Source organism: Lepus europaeus, chromosome X (assembly GCF_033115175.1).
Source record: "Lepus europaeus isolate LE1 chromosome X, mLepTim1.pri, whole genome shotgun sequence".
NCBI classification, from domain to species: domain Eukaryota; kingdom Metazoa; phylum Chordata; class Mammalia; order Lagomorpha; family Leporidae; genus Lepus; species Lepus europaeus.
The window spans coordinates 126,613,093-126,635,976 of NC_084850.1; the positions used below are offsets into that span (position 1 = coordinate 126,613,093).

At 39.7% G+C, this 22,884-nt stretch overlaps 1 protein-coding gene across 1 annotated transcript in view; it reads right to left on the bottom strand.

The window, feature by feature from the left end:
• Positions 1-396: 396 nt before the first annotated feature.
• PHEX (phosphate regulating endopeptidase X-linked) overlaps positions 397-22,884 on the bottom strand; it is a 223,848-nt gene continuing 201,360 nt past the window's right edge. Inside the window, exons 18-22 of the mRNA XM_062183402.1 lie at positions 20,070-20,200; positions 9,605-9,670; positions 8,102-8,206; positions 2,973-3,049; positions 397-499 (exon numbers count right to left, since the gene is read on the bottom strand). Of these exons, the coding sequence (XP_062039386.1) occupies positions 397-499; positions 2,973-3,049; positions 8,102-8,206; positions 9,605-9,670; positions 20,070-20,200 (482 nt within the window). The remainder of the gene's footprint in view (positions 500-2,972; positions 3,050-8,101; positions 8,207-9,604; positions 9,671-20,069; positions 20,201-22,884) is intronic.

Consider the following 22,884-nt stretch of genomic DNA (forward strand, 5'->3'; position numbering starts at 1 on the left):
CTAATAGAGTGAACTTTTCATGGATACATTCTACTTAGGCCTCCGACAAAGTTATAGGTTAAAATGGTATGTACCACTCAGCTGGGACTAACACACTACAATGGCCAACAGCAACAACCCAGCAGATAGCATTTGAACAAAAGTAGCCTAGGGATTTATTTTTGTTCTTTTGGTTTTCTAAAGAAACAAAGTTGGTTCATTTTTTGTATTCCACTTTTTAAGCCCTACAACTTTGAACAGACACTGGCAGGTCACCTACACAAATAATGAAAATGCATTAACAATGAAAGTCCTCAGGGGAACATAAGCCTAAAGCAGTGGATGATGAGGGCTCAGTGCCACTTCGGCTGCCACTGTGCCACAGCTCTCTCAGGCTGGTAGCAACCAGCATCCCAGCTACCAGAGCCGGCAGGAGTCCATGCCTCTGTTCATCGTGGAATTGGGCGGACAGTTAAAAGCTTTCTGGAATTCTTCAAAGTTACTAACCGCACCATTCACCCTGAAAAAAGATATGTCAAAGCACATGTCATTTAATTCTTAATTAATTCTTAATTCTCATCAACAGATTCAGGATATGGTAGTATATTTCTGGAAGGGACATTTTTGTTCATTAAATTTGTTTACAGAAGAGATTTTTAAAAAGCCCCAAATGATAAATTTCCAAAGAAATGAACAAAGCTGAGACTAGAACCAACATCTCCTCAATGCCAGACAAATTAAATGTTTCTATTACTGTTCCAACAGTTTTCAAATCCCTGTCAAATGGTATCATTGCCAATATTTAGTTTTTCTAACTTTGTAAAACTTTAACTTTTTCAGAAAAGTGTAACTGACATAAAACACACAAATCTCCAATGTTGAAATCAATTTTTTTCATGGGTATAGACCCACATTACTACCGCTGAGATGGAGACATGGGATATTTCTAGCACACAGAAAGCTCTCTTGTGTCCTCTGCCTACAGAACCTCCACAGGTAACTACCACTCTGACCTGTATTTGGAACCCATGGTATGTGCTCTTTTGTCTTTGACTTCATTCATTCAACAGAATGTCTGAAAGTGTCATCTATGTTGTTGCATTTCTAACTTTTTAAAACATTAATTCGATCTGCAAAAAAAACAAAAACAAAAAACATTTCCCTTTAAATTCCTATTAGGTTTAGAGGTTCATGTTTACCTAGGATTTGGTTAATGCAAATATCAACCAATGAATGGTACCTAGTTGCTACTGATGAGTAATTCTTCACTGGAGTTAGTTCTGGTGTTCTTGCAAGTTCCTGACTGCAGTAAAGACTGCAGCTGCCGACTCAGCACTTTGATTGTAACTGCCTTTTAGAAGTGGAATATCCATTGTGTGATTTCTGCTGCACTCTCAGTCTACAGTTCCTGCAGACATCAATAACAAGCCAGGCAAAAACACTCCCCCCTCATCTATTTCTTACTCAACTGCACATTCAAAAGGTTGACTGAAGACTCAGCATTGCCAGTCACTGACTAGTTCTTCCCTAATGACTTTGTCACCTATGGCCATTTGAATGAATGTAATAGCTTGCTTCCAAAAAAATCTTCTTAAAATCTTAACCTCTGGTGTTTCAGCTGGGATGTACACGTAGGGATGCATATTTCATAGTGTGATTCACCCTAGGCAGGTGGTAAAGATAGGATTTAGCTGATAATTAGTAAGCATACTCTGAAAATTATCAGCTACAATTCAACATTACAGACAACTAGCTAGTAAGAAGAAATTAGTCGCAAAAACTTATCTGTTGAGTAATTAATCTACTGTGTGGTTTCATCTGCACCATTTGTCAGTGGGAGCACATTTCAGTCCATTAGAAACTGTCAGCTTTCATGACAGTTAAGCCCAGTGGGGGAGAATTTCCAAAACAGTGATTAGATTTTTTGTGCTAGTGGGTAATTTATAGTCAATTTCTGAAACGTTTCTAAGGCAAGGTTTTGGAATAAGATTTTTAAATACTCAGATAGGAGAAATCATAGACGACTTTCTTGAAATGTGCTAATGGCTCATTTAAATATTAAATATAATGATATCTAGGTATAATATGTTCTAGGCAAAGAGTGAATATAAATTATTATGGTTTCTTCAATTTATCATTATAATTAGCTGTCCTTAACTATAGAAAGTTTCAGACTACAGAATCTAGCATAGGGTAAGTAATATCAACCTCAATTTTTTTTACTTAATATTTTATATGTTGTGACAATTAAATAAGACTAATTAAAATTTTTTATTCATATATAAGCAACTATTTCAACATAAAAGCCAAAATGTACCATCTCTGATTCTAGAAATGAATTATAATTTCAAAATATCACTATATCTTCCTTTTTTTTCAAAGCTAATCAGAAAGTAGGCATTCATTCAAGTCTGTTGGTTGACTGCACCAAAAAATGAGAAATATATTAAATAAAATATTCTTTAACACAAAACACAACAGAGCTCTTGGTGTTTTAAAGCAAAATATGTCAGAGCTCATCCTTTTCTAAGACAAAAACTGGTTTTTGCCTTAGACAAAAATAGAAGTTATTGAAAAAACTGAATACTCTGGTTTACTGTGCACCCATGGTGACCATGGCACTCATGGATTACTCTCTCAAAAACTGGAAAATAATAAGTGGGATCTGTTACTAAAAGTATGATTTGGATTCCAAATTAACTTTATATTCTGATATAGTCTCATGGATCTCTTGATATGACGCTAGACTAGAGGTATATACAAGTGCCCGTCGGTAGAAGTTGAGTTGAGAGGACACTGACTAAACAAGCTTACGAATAATAAAGGAAAGGGGATGTAATTTCTGTTTAGCCAGATTTTTTTTCTGCATATTGGAGATCACACAGTTTACAATACAGACTTTTGTTCAGATCACATACCTGGGACGGCAGAGTCGGGGAGCAAGTGGGGAAATGCACAGATTAAAAACAAATGTCACCATTTTACCCATTTACCTAAACTGAGGGGGGCTGTGAGCACCAATTTGAATTTGTTCTCGGGCAGCCTCTGGTCTGTAGGAATTGCACCTCACCTAAAAGAGAAAAACACCCCAATAAATATTTTTCCATTCCAATAATACATTTGCTGCTGTTTTAACGGCTCCAAATTATCCTGAAGAATAATTTCAGAATCAATGCATAACAAACAGTTTTAGTAGATCAGATAAAACCTTCATCAGTAGTAACATCTATTATTCTAATTCCCGGAGTAGAAGGTTTTATCAATGTGAATAATTCCACAATTTGAGTAAATTAGGAAGGTTTCCAGACAAGTCCTTTAAATCAACAGAATTGTAGATGTGCCCAGGAATCAACCTATGTATTCATCCAATTAATTTGATGTTTGAAATAGCCCTTATCAAATTTAGTCATACTCATTCAAGTCAATAAAATGAATCAGCCACCCATAATTGAGTATGGTCATGAGAAGTTAGTATTCTGCCTGCTGGAGTGCACGGCTTGCTATACCCTATTCCAAGTCTGATAGGGTTCACGTCTCCAGCTTCTCAGAGGTTCCATACAGCTACGTGACTTGCTTTGGCCAATGAAATGTGAGAAGTGATATATGTCACTTCCTAGCAGAAGCTTTAAAAACATGAGAAAAGATTTAAGAGCCTTAGGAACAATTTCAGATGCTACATTCTGGGCAAAGGCACACTTTCTCATATTTCTTTCCTCTATCTGTGGTGGACATGGAAGCACATGTTGAGATAAAGACTCCAAAGCTCGAGTCCTTGAGTAAAAACCATGAGCAGAGCCCCACCACCGGCCCACGCTGGACACAAACCATGAACAGCAAATGAACTTCCAATGTGTTGTTTCTACAGCATGATCTACATAATCGTAAGCTGAAGGATGTCGTAGTCTTGAAGCATGAATTCCGAGTGGAGGAAGAAGCAGAGGCAAGCATGTTTATGCGGGGGGAAAGACAGACATTCAGTTTGGCTGGAATATGTGCCGCATAGTGGGCAGCAGTGGGCAACCAGAGGGAAGACAGGATGGTGCCTGATTTATGAAGCATTCGACAACAGGCCACAGTGTTTAAACTAGATTGAAACATTATTCTTGCGCAGGACAATGATAAAATCCATATTTTTAAATGACTTATCTGGCAAGGGTATAAAGTACAAGGAGGAAATGACAGACAAGTTAGAAGATTATTTATAGGCAGCAGGAAGGTTCTCAGTGAACGTCCACTAAATAAGCACAAATGGAAATGAAAAAAAAATAGAATGACGAGAATACCTGAGCAAAAGATGACAGGCTGCAGCAACTATGGGCACACAGGAAGCAGGAAAGGAGATATGATCTATTGCTTTTGATGAAAGTGAACCATCAGTCATTGCGATTCTGATTTTGACTTTGAAGATGTTTTTATAATGTGATTCCTTAATTTGCTCAGAAGCTAGCTAATGTGAAGTTGTTTCTGGCATTAAATTTTATCTCATTTCTTCTTATGTTATTTCTTCTTGAGTTATTATAAAGCATTGTCTTTGCTTCATAAATCATTTTAGAGATTTCTGAAAACACATTAAGACTAGTACTGTTTTTCTAGTACCATCCCAGAAGGGAAAATCTTTTTAGTCCCTATAAGCAGATCTAGTTGAAAATAAATCAGGTATGGTTGGGAGACATTTCAAAATTACAACTATAATATCACTGTCAATTAGTTTATTTTATCTACACAAAAATATTGTGGAATGGGATGTAAATAACAACTGATGTATCTTTGTCCTCTGTTCTCTATTAGCAGGGTCAGCAAACTCTTTTCTGGAAACAAATAGATGGCAAAAAGTTTAGGCTTGGAAGAATATAAATTCTCTCTTTCAACTACTTCATTCTGCTATTGTAGCACAAAAGCAGCTATAGACAGTGGAAAGAATATGGCTGGTTTACAATAAGACATTATTTATAAAAACAGGCAGCAGACCATATTTGGCCCTTGTTTGCCAACCCCAACACTAGAAAATTCTATTTTTGTAGTTTGCTTATCTTAAATAGTTGACCCAGTATGGACCACAAAGAAAGTCTCCTTGTTGAACTGTGTTAGTCTTATCCTTTTCAAGCAACTGATCTAAAAATATCAAGTGCCTTTAATATATCTGAGCATCTTTGCTGGGTGCTCTGGAGATACCTAACAATAACAATCCAGGCCGGTGCCGTGGCTTAACAGGCTAATCCTCCACCTTGCGGCGCCGGCACACCGGGTTCTAGTCCCGGTCGGGGTGCCGGATTCTATCCCGGTTGCCCCTCTTCCAGGCCAGCTCTCTGCTATGGCCCGGGAAGGCAGTGGAGGATGGCCCAAGTCCTTGGGCCCTGCACCCGCATGGGAGACCGGGAGAAGCGCCTGGCTCCTGGCTTCGGATCAGCACGATGCGCCGGCCGCAGCTGCCATTGGAGAGTGAACCAACGGCAAAAAGGAAGACCTTTCTCTCTGTCTCTCTCTCTCTCTCTCTCACTATCCACTCTGCCTGTCAAAAAAAAAAAATCTCTTCTAAAAAAAAAAAAAGAATAAGAATCCAGATGATTAGTTGTAGAGATAAAACTAAAAGTCTTGAATATTTTGAGAGCAATTAAGTACTCAGCTGCAGGGTAATGAAGTTAAGTGTAAAAGGATTTGGATATAAAAGAAAATGATGAGGATTAGAGTCCTTGGGGAGGAGTTTAACAAAGATGTGAAGGAGGTCAAACTCGACATGGATCCTAAGGATGAAGCTGGAATTGAATTACTTCATGGGGAAGAGTAGGAAAGCCATCACATTATAGAAGGAGAATCAAAAACAAAACCACACAGACATTAACAGGCATGACATTATGGGGTGGAAGTGAGAATCACTACTTGGCTAAGACTGAGTTTTTCTCAAGCAATGGAACCGTGGGAAATTAAAAGCAGGTTGGGTGGAGGTCGATCAGATTAAAAACTTTGAAAGAAAGATGAAGAAGTTTGATTTCAACGCGGCAGGCAGTGGGGAGTCCCTGCAGTTTTTCAGCAGGTCAGTAATGAAATAGAAGTATTTAGTGGCACGTAAAGCAGTAGTGAAAGATGCTGACATTAGGAAAGCATGTCAGAAGGCTACTGGGATAATCCAAAGCAGAAGATAGGAAGGTTTTAGCCTATAGGTGATTAGATAGAACAATGGGGATGCTATAGACTGAATGCTTGTTTCCCCCACCCCACTCCCAAAATTCTTATGCTGAAACCATAATTATATCATCTTAGGAGGTGAGTTCTTTGATGCATAATTAAACTGTCAAGAGGGTTTGTACCCTTACAGGAAGAAGACAGAGAGCTACCTAGCTCTTTCCACCAAGAGAAAACACAACAAAAAGCCAGCGATCTGCAACCTGCAGAGGGCCTTCACCAGAATTTGGCCCTGCTACCACCCTGATCTTGGGCTTCTCCAGAACTCTGAGAAATAAAGTTATACTGCATCAAAGGCACCCAGTATATGGTATTTTTGTTAAAGTGACCTGAACTACCTAATGCAATAGGGTCAAGTTTGTGATTATAAAATAAATTCAAAGCATGTCATTGTAAAAATTAAAAGGAAAAATAAGAAGGGAAGGAGGAGAGATGGTGAGCACATGGGTGGGAGGGAAGGTAGCGTGAGTCGTATCATGATGCTCTTAAATCTGTATATATGAAATACATGAAATCTGCTCATCTTAAACAAGGATGAAACATCTAGGATAAGTATATCAAATAAAGCCTAAGAATCTAAACTTTTGAAACAGAAATACCCAAAGACTTGGGGTATATTGGCATGAATAGGAAAACTAAGAATGAATGTCATTTTGTTGAGGACTACAGTTTTGTTGACATTAGGGTAATAAATGTCAATTTATCTAGAACTGTCCTTTCAGGTTTATGAAATAGAAGACCTCCTACAGGTGCGAATTTTTTAACCAGAATCAACTGTAGAAGAGTTGGATGTGCATGTGCTTATGGAAGAGTGAATGCACAAACCTAGGAACAAGAAGTTGTACTGATGAAAATTTCTGTCTATCTTTGAGTATATACATATACACTTGTCGATTGTGATACCATACATCACAACCTTTATTGACCCATCCTGACTTTGAAAATGCTGCCTATGTGACTGTGATGTAAACCAGTGCAATCATCAGTAGCTAAGAACTGGACTTTGCCTCATTTACCAAACAAATTCAGAATTGTGTCTTTTTTAGTGCACATTTTCCTTTCAGTTTCTGCTCTAAGAATGCACTGAACTCAAGAAAGAGTGACTTGATGCTCCTTGCCTTTCTGTTTATTTTTCAGCTCTGGGAGTCATGGCATATTCATAGGACAATTTGGAACAAAGCCCTGAGGATCCCCCGTAGGTAGAGTAGTAGAACAGTCAGCACATGAGGCAAAAGAGAAGGAAAAAGTTAGGAAAGGTCGGGGCCATGAAACTCAAAGGATGAGTTACTAGAAATGATTCTAAATTGTATCACGTGTTTAAGAAGCCAACATAGAATGAAGAACTAGCAAGTGGGTTACCATAGGGCTTGTAAGCTACTTGACAAAAAAAAAAAAAAAAAAAAAAAAAACTTGATGCAATAAGCTAATTATCTCCTATAGAACATTTTTTTTTTTTGACAGGCAGAGTGGACAGTGAGAGAGAGAGAGACAGAGAGAAAGGTCTTCCTTTGCCGTTGGTTCACCCTCCAATGGCCGCTGCGGCTGGCGCATCTCACTGATCCGAAGGCAGGAGCCAGGTGCTTCTCCTGGTCTCCCATGGGGTGCAGGGCCCAAGCACTTGGGCCATCCTCCACTGCCCTCCCGGGCCATAGCAGAGAGCTGGCCTGGAAGAGGGGCAACCAGGACAGAATCTGGTACCTCGACCGGGACTAGAACCTGGTGTGCTGGCGCCGCTAGGCAGAGGATTAGCCTGTTGAGCCACGGCGCCGGCCTCCTATAGAACATTAAAAAGGAAAAATTTTTATCCTGAAAATAATCAGGAAAATAAAATATTGGCTAAAATCAAAATCATGCATTAAGTTTTTGTTCCAAACCTTTGATCAAGGGAGTAGGCTAAAAATCCCACATTTCACCTCCAACACCCATCCCTCAGTGTACTCACGTGAGCATAACTCAGGAAGAAGAGTTGGTTGTTGGTGAAAGTGATGCCAGGGAGGAGAGGTTCCTCAACTCCCTCCCTTCTGTCACTTATCCATTTCCTGTAAGCCTAGTAAGAGAGGCAGAAGAGATGAGCCCCTGCAATGGTGGTTTTTTCTCTTTCCTCATCTAATACAGAGACATTAAATACATACTCCTGCCATGGAAAAGTACATATCAAGTTTGTTTTTAAGAAAGCATCACATGTGGGCAGGCATTTGGCCTAGTTGTTATGATGCCCACATCCTATATCAGAATGCCTGGTTTGACACCTGCCTCTTGCTCTGGGTTCCAGCCTGGGAGGCAATAGTGATGTTCAAGTAGTTGGGTCACTGCCACCCATGTGGGAAGACATAGGTTGAGTTCCTGCCTCCAAGCTCCAGCCCCAGTAAGGGACCATTGCAGGCATTTGGGGAATAACTCTCTCCCTATCACCTCTTCCTTCTCTCCCTCACTCTCTTCTCCTCTTTCCTCTCTCTCTTCTTCCTCCCTCTTCTCTCTCTCTCTCTCTCTCTCTCTCTCTCTCTCTCTCTCTTTCTCTCCATCCACTCCTCTGCCTCTGAAGTAAATAAATAAAAAATATTAAAAAAAAAAAGAAAAGAAAGAAGAAAACAACATCTCAAAATGCAAGGCAATGTCCTACTGCTTAAGAGTGAGGCAGGTACACCTACAAAGACCTTACATTAAGTAGATAACAAAGCCGTTCATCCAAAGTGTTTGGGTGTTTTTTAAAAGCTGTTTTTACTACTCCCACCATGAGACAGACAAATCTAACACAATGGTAAGGCCCCTATGGCAATACATTTTAGGGCCAACATATTATCAACTTTTTCTTTTGCCAAGTAAGAATAAAAATTATCATCTTCTTTCACTATCTATCATCACCACTTCATAAAATAAAGTGTATTTTAAATATAATATAGGAAAGAGATGGCCTGAGAGTAAGTCTGGTCTTTAAACTGAACACATGTAGCTTTATAAAAAATCTTTCCACATTATCTTTATATTTCTCAGTTAACCATGACCCAGTGGATGATGCAAACATTATCAAGGACTCATATGATCCAGTGTATGAGAACCACTACCCTCTGGCCATAACTGAGAAGTTTTACATTTTAAAAGAAAATTGTGAAGAGGACTTTACTCAATGAAAACTTATATGAACCTAGCCCCCCGGAGATTTCTGCAGTATAATTTGATATGATTGTGATTGTATTTTCAAAAACCATCCTTTAAAACCATGATTCTTAATAATAAATATTATTTTTAGGATGATTTTACATCTCCCTCCAAAAAGAAGGCACTGCACCTCCATTCATATAATAGAGTCAAAGGAGACGCAATTCTATTTACAGAAATGCTGTAATAGCTAACTCCTCAAGAGCATGTCTGCACTGTAAATGAAGGTAAGCCCATATGGCATCTTATGGCTTAATGCTTCAAACCATAGCAAGTGCAGTATGCATACCCTAAAAGCTTCCCGCAGGCCTCCATTGTCGGCAATATTTTCTCCCAGGGTCTTCTTCCCTTTCACCTGACAAAAAGAAAGAAGAAAAAAAGTTTCACAGTCAACTATCATTCACCAAGAAGCATAAATATTACAGCAAGCAAAAGTGTCATATTGTAAAGAGAAAATTACATCCAATAAATCAGAGGTAGTCATAATACATTGTGAGATGACAAACTAATCCAAGCAAGATGCCTCAGAATATCATAGCGTCCACTTTATTACGCTATGCATTTCTTTCTCACCCACTTCTTTATTCTTACCAATTTAGCCAGCTCCAATAAAAAGTTAACAATATTCTGAGTGGCTCTGGTTTAATGGGAAAAAATAGGAATGTCAATACATACATTACTTTTTCAAATTAACTCACATTATTTGAGTATTTTTCTCATTTTGCCTGTGTTTCCAAAAATGTAGCATCCACACAGGAACAAGATTTTTAGACCAACCATCATCATTCTACCTTCAGCAATTTCCATGAAAAATTAAAAAGAGGGTAGTTCTCCAGGGGAACAAAAATCAAATAAAAGAAATGCAGACCACAAGGTCGAAGTTTGCAATATGTATGACAACCAGCCAAGCATGGTGAAGAAATTCTTCCCAACATTTGAAAACTCTCTCCTAAAATCGGAAATGGGCTAGGGCAAAAATCTTCTAAACTGATACAACCTACAAAGCAAATCCGAGCTGCTATTTGTTTTTGTAGAGGCTGTAAGGTAAGACTGAATTTTACATTTTCCAATGACCAGGGTGAAAATCAAAAGAATAATAATACTTTGTGGCTTGTGAGAATTACATAAAACTTAAATTTCAGTGTTCCTAATTCATGATTTATTGGCACACAGCCAGGCTCATCCACATACACATGTCTGTGGTTACTCTCTTAACAAAGGTAGAGTTAAGTGGCTGCAGCAGAGAACATACACCCCACAGAGCCTAAATCGCTTACTATTTAGCCTTTCACAGAAAAAATTGCCAACCCCTGTATAGTAGGCAGATTAACAGCCTCTCAAAGATGTTTATAATCATGGAATTTGAGACTATCTTACTTTACAATGTCAAAGGGGACTTTTAAGATGTGGTTAAGCATTTTGAGATGAGACACTACCCTGGATTTTATCTACATGGGCCCAATGTGATTACAAGGGTCCTTATAAGAGAAAAAGGGCAACAGGAGAGTGTGTCAGAGTGATGCAATGTGAGAAGACTCCACCAGCTATTGCTGGCTTGGAACGAGGGGACCATGAGCCAAGGAACACAGGCAGCATCTAAACGTTAGAAAAGCCATGGAAACAGATTTCCTCCTAGAGCCTATAGAAAGGTCCACAGCTTTGCTGATGCTTTGATTTGGGGCAGCTGACACTTCTGTCAAACTTCTGACACAGCCTGTATAATACAATTGTGTAGATTTCAGCCATTGAGTCTATGGCAATTTGTCCTAGCAACAACAGGGAACTAGTACAATCTGTTCTGAACTTTCAAGCCATGGATTCTGTCAACTCTTTACTTCGAAGCTATCCCAATCACCCAGTTATCCACCAATACCAATGGAGGGAAAAACACAAAAGTTTGGAAAACATTATTCACTGTAATCACCCAGTACCCTACCAGTTTCAGTCCCCAAAAGTCACCATTCCTGTTTCATATACATTCTTTTACTACAGTCCTGTTAGATAAATGCAATGATCACCATCTTTGTTTGAACAAATGAGGATCTACAGCTCAGAATGTGTGGAAGACATTACTGGTACCCCGCTGGACCCCGTTCTCCACCAAGACTGTGCATCGATTCCTGCAACTTCTAACAGCTCAGGAAGATTACCCCGAGTTTACAAAGGAGTCCTCTCATGTGGACATTACTGGGAGGTTATACCCCACCTTCGCTCTATGGGGTCAAGGTAAAGTTGAAGTCCTCCTGAAACCAACACATTTTTCTCACTCCCTCACAGAATGCTCCTAAAATGACTTCCTCGATAAGCTACAAGCCTAGGAAATCCTTTCTTGGGCTCTGCATCTAGCAAACCTAACCTAACACGGCAAACTGCTCACGTTCCACAGGGATTCTCACCCTCAGCAGTATCCTGTCTCCTGAGGCTCTGCTCCATAAGACGCCACCTTTACAAGCTTCAACTCCTCTTGGCTCTGGATGCTTACATTTATATCTGCACATGCTTGAATTCAATCTCCTCCCTTTTTACAGCAAGCTTTCTATCTAAATTAGAGGCTTTGGAGTACCCTCACCTCCCTGGCTCCTCATACTCTGAACTGCCTCAGTAGAGCACAGGGTCCAGGGCTTGGTCTCTCGGGACTCAAGTACTCAACAAGAGCCTGCTCCCAGGATGCCACAGCTGAGTCCCCCTCACTTCACTGCAAAGATTCAGGTACAGAGGACTGTCCCCGACAAAGAAAGCCCCCAAAAATAAAGCCTGGCCCTTGGTATCCACAGAGGAGACCGGCAATGAGACTGTAGCCATTAGCTGACGTCGAGTGGCTTCATGGGGGGAGGAGCACACCCTTTCTATCATCCTTGTGACAAAGGCACACGTTTATCAGAATGAAGTTTCAGTATCTGATGCTCTGACCAAAATGTTTACCTAAGAACAGTCCACCCACATGCCATTCAAGTATAAAATAAATTTAAGATAACCAGAGTATGATATGGGGGGAAGAGTGTGGGCTCTGGAGCCATAGAGACCTAAACAGGAATCTAGACACTACCATGGGCTTGAATGACTTTGAGTCTGTTTATTCATTTGTAAAACCTGTACACCTTAAAATATGCACACTTCTTAACACCAGTATAAGCATTATAGTTGGTTCAAGTAGCTGAAATGTCTCTCAAATGGGCATATAATAATCACCAGGAAGCATTCATTCCTTCCCTACAAGAAAAACACCCTTCTCCTATTTTTTTCTTTTTTTTAAACTGTATTCCAATAAATTCTATTTACAAAATAGGCAAGGTTTTACCTATGGGTGTGCATTCGTGATCTACACTATCAAAAAACTTTCTCAAGTTTTATAACCCCTAACATAACAACTCCTGAGTAAAGAGAGTTTAGATCATCACAAATTTGATTGCCTATGTCCATTGCCTTCTAAGGCATCCCTCACATTTGTTTTGGCTCAATCCCAGCACACTAAAACCCCGCCAGTCTGGTAGCTAGAGTGCTAGAAAGTGGAGAAGGACCACGACCAACGCTGTTTATTCCTTGAATTTCCTGTGTCATCGTAAATATTACATAAGTTCGATTTCCCCATGTAGAAAGCAAATGGCGATAGTGGCATGGCATCATTTCTAGATTCTGCAATCAAATTCTATGATTCAATATTAGAGACCTCACAAAATTCAAAGCCATAAGTCACTGAGTAAAACTGAAGAGGATTACTAAGATCCTTGTAAAACTTTTTCAGCAACCTTGTGAGAGTGATACCATATTGCTTCCTGGTACAATTCTTTTCAAAAACAGATTCATATTTATTTTCATAAAGCTATGTCCCCCAAGTTGTTGGAAAATCTTAGACACTTTTCCCATGCTAGAATAATGAGTGAATAATGAATTTCCTAAAACAAAATTTAGTTTAAATATATTCTATGCTTCTCATTATGCAGCCATCTCAGCCATATGTGAGTGCTAATCTGGGCCCCAATTTTGACGGGTTTGGGCAAACATTAAAAGTAAGTATACGTGTACATAAGCAAATTTTTTCTTGTTTGCACTTAGGTTATTGGCTTATGGGAACACAGAGAAAGACACACACACACATACTGAGGCCATACATATACGTAGAACCCCAAAGTCCTCAGTTTTGTTTTTTACTGGGGTGAGGGTACCTACTAGTATGTCACAAAGGATTAGGCATATGAAGAACTTTTTACTGAGCACTGCCTGTATAGAAGGCATCGTGCCAGTGCTTCACATTATCTCCCGGAATTCCTACAACAAACTAATAATTTCAGAAATATTTACTGCACAGAGGAAGACACTGAAACTCAGAAACCTGAATTAGCTTTTCCTAGCTCTTACAACCAATAATTGGTCCAACCAAGAGGTGAACACATTGATGACACTAGAACCCCTCTGCTATACTTTATTTGAATCAACATATGAAGATACTTTTTTAAAAATATATTTTATTTATTTATTTGAGAGATAGAGTTACAGACAGTGAGAGGGAAAGACAGAGAGAGGTCTTCCATCCGTTGGATCACTCCCCAGATGGCCACAATGGCTGGAGCTGCACCCACCTGAAGCCAGGAGCCAGGAGCTTCCTCCAGGTCTCCCACGTGGGTGCAGGGGCCCAAGAACTTGGGCCATCTCCCACTGCTTTCCCAGGCCACAGCAGAGAGCTAGATTGGAAGAGGAGCAGCCAGGACTAGAACTGGCGTCCATATAGGATGCCAGCTCCACAGGCCAAGGATTAGCCTACTGCGCCACGGCAATGGCCCCACATATGAAGGTACTTAAAAGAGACTGTGGAGGGGTGAGCATTTGGCCTAGCAGTTAAGATACCCACATCCCATATCCAAGTGCCTGGGTTTGATTCCCAGCTTTCCATGGGTGCAGATCCCGGGAGGCAGAGGTGATGGCTCAAGCAACTGTGTCCCTGCCCTTCAGATGGCCGACCTGGACTGCTGGACTGTGTTCCCAGCTTCAGGCTTCAGCCCCAGCCAGCTCCAGCTATCAGAGGCATTTAAAGAATGAAACAATGGATGTCAGTACCCACACTAGCAGGTGTTCTCTCTCACATGCATTTTTAAAAACATTTAAAAGCTTGTGAGAAAAGAAAATTAAAAGATAAGCTTATTTGGGTGCAAAAATGTTTGAAATCTATGTATAGTTTTTTAATAATATGCATTTCCATAAACTTTTTGAAGACCTCTCACATACTCTAGAAGAAGAATTTTCAGTGTAACAACCCCTTAAATGAATGTTGATTCACAGAAGCACCCATTTTAGGTTTGCTCATGTCACAGTTGTAGATATTTAAACACTATGTGGGCAGAAAATAGCTTTGTGGTGTTCTGCTAAGGAGCTAGAGGTACCATTCAAGGATAGTCACTCTGGTTTCTCCACTTGGATGAGCAACGGTTCGGGAATCAGAAGAGTACAAAACAAACTGAAAACAGAGCTTTGTAAAAATTAAGAGTTGGAATAGGATAGAGGAGGAAGAAGGGTGGAAGTGTGGGCAGAAGGGAGGGTGAGGTAGGAAGAATCACTATATTCCTAAATCTGCGTATATGAAATGCATGAAATTTGCATACCCTAAATAAAATAAAAAAGAAGAACCAAGACAGTGCTTATAACCATTCCCTTTTTAAGAGGCATATTGATTTTTACCTAAGTTCATGCAGAATGATGAAACAAACCCCTTTGCATAACAGACTTGAGGCACAGCAAGGATTAGAGTGTTGTCCAAGCCTTAGTAAGATACCAGGACAGAGTGCAAACCTGGTTAAGTGATCGAAAGAATTTGAAGAAAGCACCTAAGGCATGCTGAGCTGCCCTCTGGGGTGCCCACATTGCTTCTCTTAGGCATTGTGCCCTTGACTAGATTAACTGGAATGATAAACTGCATGCATGTGTGTTTTAAAGAAAGGTCTTCCTGCAGAACCATAACCTATCATCAACTCTTCCTTATTATATCTTAGTGTCAAATACAATAAGTGAAAATTATGTCATCCAATTATGAATGCAGGAAATGCTATGGAAAAGTACAGAAAATAATGAATAAAGGGGAAAATGTATGAAAACTAACTGATCAAAGCAAAATAAATTAAAATGAAAAATAAGTAAAACAATATGCAGTAAACTAAAAATATAAGCATATAAATGCTTACTTGAAAACATAAAACAAGAATCAAGCAGACTAAAAAATGCAGCAAGTTCTTAGGTAAGAAAACTATATTATAAAAATGCCAATTCCATATATTTCATGTGATTTAAATTAAGCTCTCAGCAGGATTTTCTTTGAGGGAAGATAGAAAAAGTAAAATGATCTTGCAGAACATACTGAACTATAAATGCCTGAGAATTGATAAATACATAAAATAAGGACAGTGGGAAAGAACATGTATTACAGATATCACAGTAATCCATAAAACCATAGTAATCAGGTACTGGCACATAAATCAACAAGTCAGTCACCAGAATATAGTTTATAATCCATAAATTTATCTAGGTGTATACAAGATCACAATTTTCAATAAAAATTTGAGAAAAAACATCTTCTAATAACTGATGCTAAATCAAATGACTATTTTTAGAAGAAAATGAAACTGTACTCTTATATTAAACTCCACAGGAAAAAATTCCACATGTATAAGATTTAAATATAAAATAAAAACAAAATAAAAATCTCCCATGAAAACCTAGGGGACTCCATTTATGATATATGTGTTGGGAACACTTTCATAACCAAGAACAGAAAAGCAGAAACTTTTTTTTTAAAGTATTTGAGACTCTGGCACATTTGCTTCAGAGTAGGGAATAGGGAGATTTAGTGTTTTTTTTTTTAACTAATTTTGATCTGTTTGAATTTTTTGTATTTATTTATTTGAAAGTCAGAGTTACACAGAGAGAAGAGAGGCAGAAAAAGAGAGAAAGAGAGAGAGAGAGAGAGAGAAAGGTCTTCCAACTGCTGGTTCACTCCCCAATTGGCCACAACAGCTGGAGCTGCGCTGGCTAGGGGCTTCTTCCGGGTCTCCCATGCAGGTGCAGGCGCCCAAGGACTTGGGGCATCTTCTACTGCTTTCCCAGGCCATAGCAGAGAGCTGGATTGGAAGAGGAGCAGCCAGGACTAGAACCGGCGCCCATATGGGATGCCGGCGCTTCAGGCCAGGGATTAACCCACTGAGCCACAGCGCCGGCCCCAAGCAGAAACTATTTTCAAGAGAGGTACATATTGGGGATGGCGCTGTGGCTCAGCAGGTAAAGCCATCACCTGAAGTTCAGGCATCCCATGTTGGTGCCAGTTCGAGTCCTGGCTGCTTAACTTCCATTCCAGCTCCCTGATAATGTGCCTGGGAAAGCAACAGAGAATGGCTCAAGTGCTTGGGCCCCTGCACCCACATGGGAGACCCAGAAGAAGCTCCTGGCTCCTGGCTTCAGATCAGCCCAGCTCTGGGCATTGTGGTCATTTGAGGAGTGAACCAGCAGATGGAAGATTTCTGTCTCTCCCTCCCTCTCTCTCTCTCTCTCTGCAGCACTGTCTTTCAAATTAATAAATAAATCTTTAAAAAAGGAGAAAGAGAAGTAGGTATCTTGGACTATATAAAAATATTTAAATCTCATACATCAAAAGATAACATTATAATCTAATGGATAAGTAATATATTTTGGTAAAATACGTATAATATGAATGATAGACAAAATGTTAATATGTAAAATATTTTAAATGGCTCTCATAAATTGACCAAAAATTAAGAATCAATGGATAAATGCTCTTTCATATATCACTGGTGGAAATACGAAATGTTATAACATCTTGGTGACAGTAGGAATCTATCCTATAGGAAAAAAATGAATATTCACATAATAAAGATATTACAGCAGCACTTGTGATTGGAAAGTATAAAATTTTGCCAAAAGGTTAGTTGATAAGTAATATACATTAACACTAGAGACTCTTAGGCAGCCACTGAAAATAATGAACTAATGTGCGTGTCTATACATGTACATGGGTAAATGTGTATCAAGGTATTAAGATCAAATACAGTTTGGGAAAGAGATGGGGGTAAAGCCAATAAAAGTAAAGGAACAAAATTTCACATACATAAAAAGTATATACGATATGTCACTTGTGCCTTTGTCAAATATTTATGTGTACATGTATATAATAGAAAATACACATTTTTAAAGTAAATTTATTTTATTCAAACTACTCTGAGAACACCTAACCAATTCTCAGATTCACTAGCTCAAATGAATGAAATTTAATTTCAATGAATTAAACCTAGGAAGGAACATGTAAGAAAATTGTTTTAATGCTGTAGGGTACAAGAGATTTATAATAATGTTATTGTTTATCTGTGCTATAGGTTTTTCTACATTGACCTACATCTAGGAAAAATAAATCAATGTTATGCTGAAGCCTGTGATTCTCAAACTTTAGCTAATATTGGAATCACCCGAGCATTTGTGAAAAGCCAGGCAGACTACCGGGCCTGTCTCCAGAGAGCATGCATGATTCAGCTGGTCTGGGGCGCGATTCAAGAATTTACACCACAAGTACAGAAAGAAAGAAAGAGGACCCCTATCTTGCCCGTTATACAAGAATCAACCTAAGTTATACTTAAAAACTTAAAAATAAGGCCTGATGTGGCAAAAGCTACTCCAAGAAAATATAGAGAGAAAGCTTTCCAACATTGGTCTTGAGTAGTGATTTCTTAGATTTGATTTCCCAAGCACAAGCAAGGAAAGCAAAACATATGGGATTAAATCAAATTAAGAAGCTGATTAACAACAAAGGAGACAATCAACAGAGTAAAGAGACAACCTATTGAATGGAAGAATTTATCTACAAATCATTCATCAAAAGATTGCTTTCCAGAATTTACAATGAATCCAAAAAAGTCAACAGAAAAATAATCATCCAGTTGTACTATTTTTGAAGATTTATTTATTTATTTTGAAAGGCAGGGTTAGAGACAGAGATGAGAAAGAGAGAGAGATAGAGAGAGGGAGACAGACAGACAGACAAAAGGAAGGAGGTAGGGAGGGAGAGAGGGAGAGGGAGAGAGAGACTGATTCTATCTGCTGGTTCACTTGCGAGACGGACACAATGGCTGGCACTGGGCCAGGCCAAAGCCTGAAGCCAAGAGCTTATTACAGGTCTCCCACATAGGTGCAGGGGCCCAAACACTTGGGTCATCTTCTGCTGCTTTTTCCAGGCCATTAACAGGGAGCCAGGATGGAAATGGAGCAGGTAGTACATGAACCAGTGCCCATATGGGAGGCCAGTGTCACAGGTGGCACCTTTATCTGCTATGCCACAAAGCCAGCAAAATGGGCAAATGATCTGAGTAAATATTTCTCAAAAGAAGAAACATAAATAGTCGATGAATATATACAAAAAATTTTCAATACCTCTAGCCATCAGGGAAATGCAAATCAAAACCACAATGAGTTATCACCTCACCCCAGTTAGAATGGCTATTAATAAAAAGAAACAATTAGGGGCCAGCATTGTGGTACAGCAGGTTAAGCTGCTGCTTGTGACACTGGCAACCCATATGGACATGACTCCCTGTCCCAGCTGCTCCACTTCTGATCTAGTACCCTGCTAATGGCCTGGGAAAAGCAGTGGAAGATGGTCCAAGTGCTTGGGTCCCTGCTATCCATGCGGGAAACCTGGAAGAAGCTCCCTAGCTCCTGGTTTTGGCCTGGCCCAGCCCCAGCCATTAGTGGCCATCTAGAGAGTAAACCAGCAGGTGGAAGATCTCTCCCTCCTTGTCTCTCCCTCTCTCTGGAACTCTGACTTTCAAACATGTAAATAAATCTTTAAAAAAAAAAAGAAACAATCAACAAATGCTGGTGAGAATACAGACAAAAGGGAACATACTGATGGGAATGTAAATTAGTACAGCCATCACAGAGAACAGCATACAGATTTCCCAAAGGAAAAAAAAAAAACGAAAAATAAATCTACCATATGACCCAATATCAGGGTATATCTCTGAAGGAAATGATATCAGCATGTGAAAGAGATCTTCACTTCCAGTTCACTGTAGCACTATTCACAACAGGCAAGATTCGGAATAAACCTAGATGTCCATCAATGGGTGAATGGATAAAGAAAATGTGGCATGTGTACACAATAGAATATTCTTCAGCCACAAAAATAATTAAATCTCATTATTTGCATCAAAATGGATGAAACCAAAGGACATTATGTTAAGTGAAATAAGTCAGAAACAGAAAGACAAACATTGCATTTTCTGTCTCATATCTGGATGATAAAATGAAGTCTATCTGAATGCAGAATAGTGATTGCCAGAGTCTCAGAAGGCTGGGAAAGGGGCACAGAACACAGATAGTAGGACTGATTCCTAATGTTCCACATCACAATATGGTGAGGATAGCTCACAATAACATAGTCTATGTTTCATGAAGACCTAGAAAAGCAGAGCTTGAAGTCTCCAACCATAAAGAAATAAGGAAATGAAAATGCTAGTAACTTTGATTTGATCAGTACATGCCATATACATGGGCTGAACTATCACACTGTACTGCATCAAGATGTACAATTATTATATGTTGAGAAAACAGGCATAAATTATAACTTGCATTTCTAACAACTTCCCAGGGAAGACCGGTGCTGTTGATCTCAGAGGCACACTTTGGAAACCAATGGTTTAAAGCAAACAAATGCCCAAATGAGGAAAAATTACCCACAAGATGCTCCCTCACCCAGTTGTACTCACATTTAAGCCAGCATCCTTCCAATAATAATTGCTATACTGGTTAATCATGCACTTTGTTTTTTCTTTAAACTTTTCTTCTGAGTCCATAGACCACCAAGGATCTAGGTTTCCATTTTTATCATATTTTCTACCTAGCAAAAAACAAAGTTAAAAGGCATTTCTGTTATTTAGAAACTAAAGTCTTTATATTTCCTTCCCCTCACCTTGACAAGCCTCCAAAAAGCCGTCACAACAGCAGGAAACCTCTTCCTGAAGCCAACGCCTACATTCTTTCCAACATCACAGGTCAATTGTTAAAAGGGGGAAAGGGGAAAGAGGGTTGAGGAAGTTCTTTCCTTCTAAGGAACAAAGGGCATTTTAAAAATGAAATTATGCAGTAAACTTATCCAATCTTAGGTATTCACCTGATCTGACCCCAAGTGTTTCTGGAATGTGAAATGAAATGGCTTCATTCAGAAAATCCATGGAGGTTGTCAGAGAACTACTACCAGTGAAATTCCAAATGATCCAAAGGAATGGCCCTGGTGAGTCATCCACACGCTGCCACCACACACCCTGACTCAGCCCAATAGGAACCTGTTTCTTCCAAGTTGCCAGGAGTCGAGGGACACATAAAACTTCTGTTATGAATCATTCTACAGCCCTCAGTGTGGATGGAGACCCATCTGTCCTGCTTAGATAAGGAAGATTGCTCAAAAAGAGAACTTGCAACAGGAATGGAAATCTCCAAAACGTAATGGAAAAACATTTAGTTACACACACACTCTTGCCACACGCTTACTCTTCATTTTTTCTATATCCTTCAAAAAACAAAAATTTGGGTTCATCTAGACGATCTTCTGTGTTCAAAGTTACAACTGGAATCAGAAACACAGTTTACATTTAATGATGCAGAGAACTCTTCATTGAGCCTTTAAGAAAATCTTCTGTGGCTGGTGCTGTGGCGTAGCAGGTTAAAGCCCTAGGCTGCAGTGCCAGCATCCCATATGGGCGCCGGTTCAAGTCCTGGCTGCTCCATTTCCAATCCAGCTCTCTGCTATGGCCTGGGAAAGCAGTAGAAGATGCCCCAAGTCCTTGGGGCCCTGCACCCACGTGGGAGACCCGGAAGAAGCTCCTGGTTCCTGGCTTCATATCAGTGCAGCTCTGGCCGTTGCGGCCAACTGGAGAGTGAACCAACGATGGAAGACCTCTCTCTCTCTCTCTCTCTCTCTCTCTCTCTGCTTCTCTGTAACTCTGCCTTTCAAATGAATGAATAAAATTCTAAAAAAAGAAAAGAAAATCTCCTAAGCAATGGCATTAACTGAAACAACCCAAAGCTCTGTAAGGCTGCATGATACCAACACAACCCCTGGGATAATACGGTCTCACTGTCTTCTACCCAGTAACCACTTATTACATAGTCACTGGGCATGTACTTATATGTGCAACACAGTGTTCTAAATATTGGTTACAGAGTGAAATTGCCATAATTACATCCAGTCCTTTGAGAGGGATTCCAGAAGTCTTCTAAAAGGTTCTGGGAGAAAACTGTACCTAAATTTCCTAGGAAGTAAATGCCAGAGCCAAGAGACCACCACCAGCTTTTGTTGCTTAGTTAAGACCCTCCCCTTCAGAAATGCTAAACTTCCAAAGGCAGAAAGTCCAGCTCTAGGGAGTCAGATGACTACAAGGCAGACACATTTCAAGAGGGAGGGGGAGGCCAGAGACAAAACACCTAAGTGATTAAAGAAGGGTTGATGGGAGTTCAGGAAGAACCATCCAGAGGGAGACAAAGTGGAAGGGCCTCTGGCCACAGAGTAGGCAACCAGGAAAACATGTCAGAGACACTGCAGGCAAGGAAAAAGTGGTCACTTACTTTTTTTTTAAGATTTTATTTATTTATTTGAGAGGTAGAGTTACAGACAGAGAGGGAGAGACAGAGAGAGAGGTCTTCCATCCGATGGTTCACTCCCCAAATGGCCGCAATGGCCGGAGCTACACCAATCCCAGGGCAGGAACCAGGAGCCAGGAGCTTCTTTTGGGTCTCCCATGTGAGTACAGGGGCCCAAGGACTTGGACCATCTTCTACTACTTTCCCAGGCCATAGCAGAGAGCTAGACGGGAAGAGGAGCCGCCAGGACTGGAACCGGTGCCCATATGGGATGCCGGCATCGCAGGTGGAAGATTAACCTACTGTGCCATGGCGCCAGCCTCTGAAAGTGGTCTCTTTCTATATAGTGTTGCCTTTGGCCACCTGAGTTGCTGAATCTGCCTGCAAACCATTGTGTATGGACGAGATAGTAATTTGCTGCTAATTCATAAGTTTCTGAGATCTCTAGTGGCTTTCCAATAGTGCTCCAAAGTTAAGGGAGAAGAGTGCTGATTAAAAATGAGGAGTACATAGAATTTTTAATAATTTTTTCAATTTAAACATTTTGAAATGATGAACACTCTCAAAGGTAATCATTCCTTTAGTTCAGTTCATTATCTACTCTCTTACTTTTGCTTAAATGTCATCAGAATACTCTGTGCATTCTACATTATGCATTATTAGGAAAGTATAGCCTTTAAAAATATTTAGAATATATGCCAATATAAAGGAAAATGGAGATTAAGCATTGCATAATCCTTGAAATCCTGTAAAGGAACCATTCAACCAGGCTTCAGCAGCCTGACTTGGCAGCTCAGTGCGTACTATCATCACTGGGGCTGAGTTCACACCTCTGGGGAGAACATCTCAGGCTGGTGAATAAAGAAATGACAAAGTGGGGGAAGCTGGAAAGTAATTCCTGCATCCTGCACCTACTGTGGCAGCTACAGCAATCCTGATCTAAAC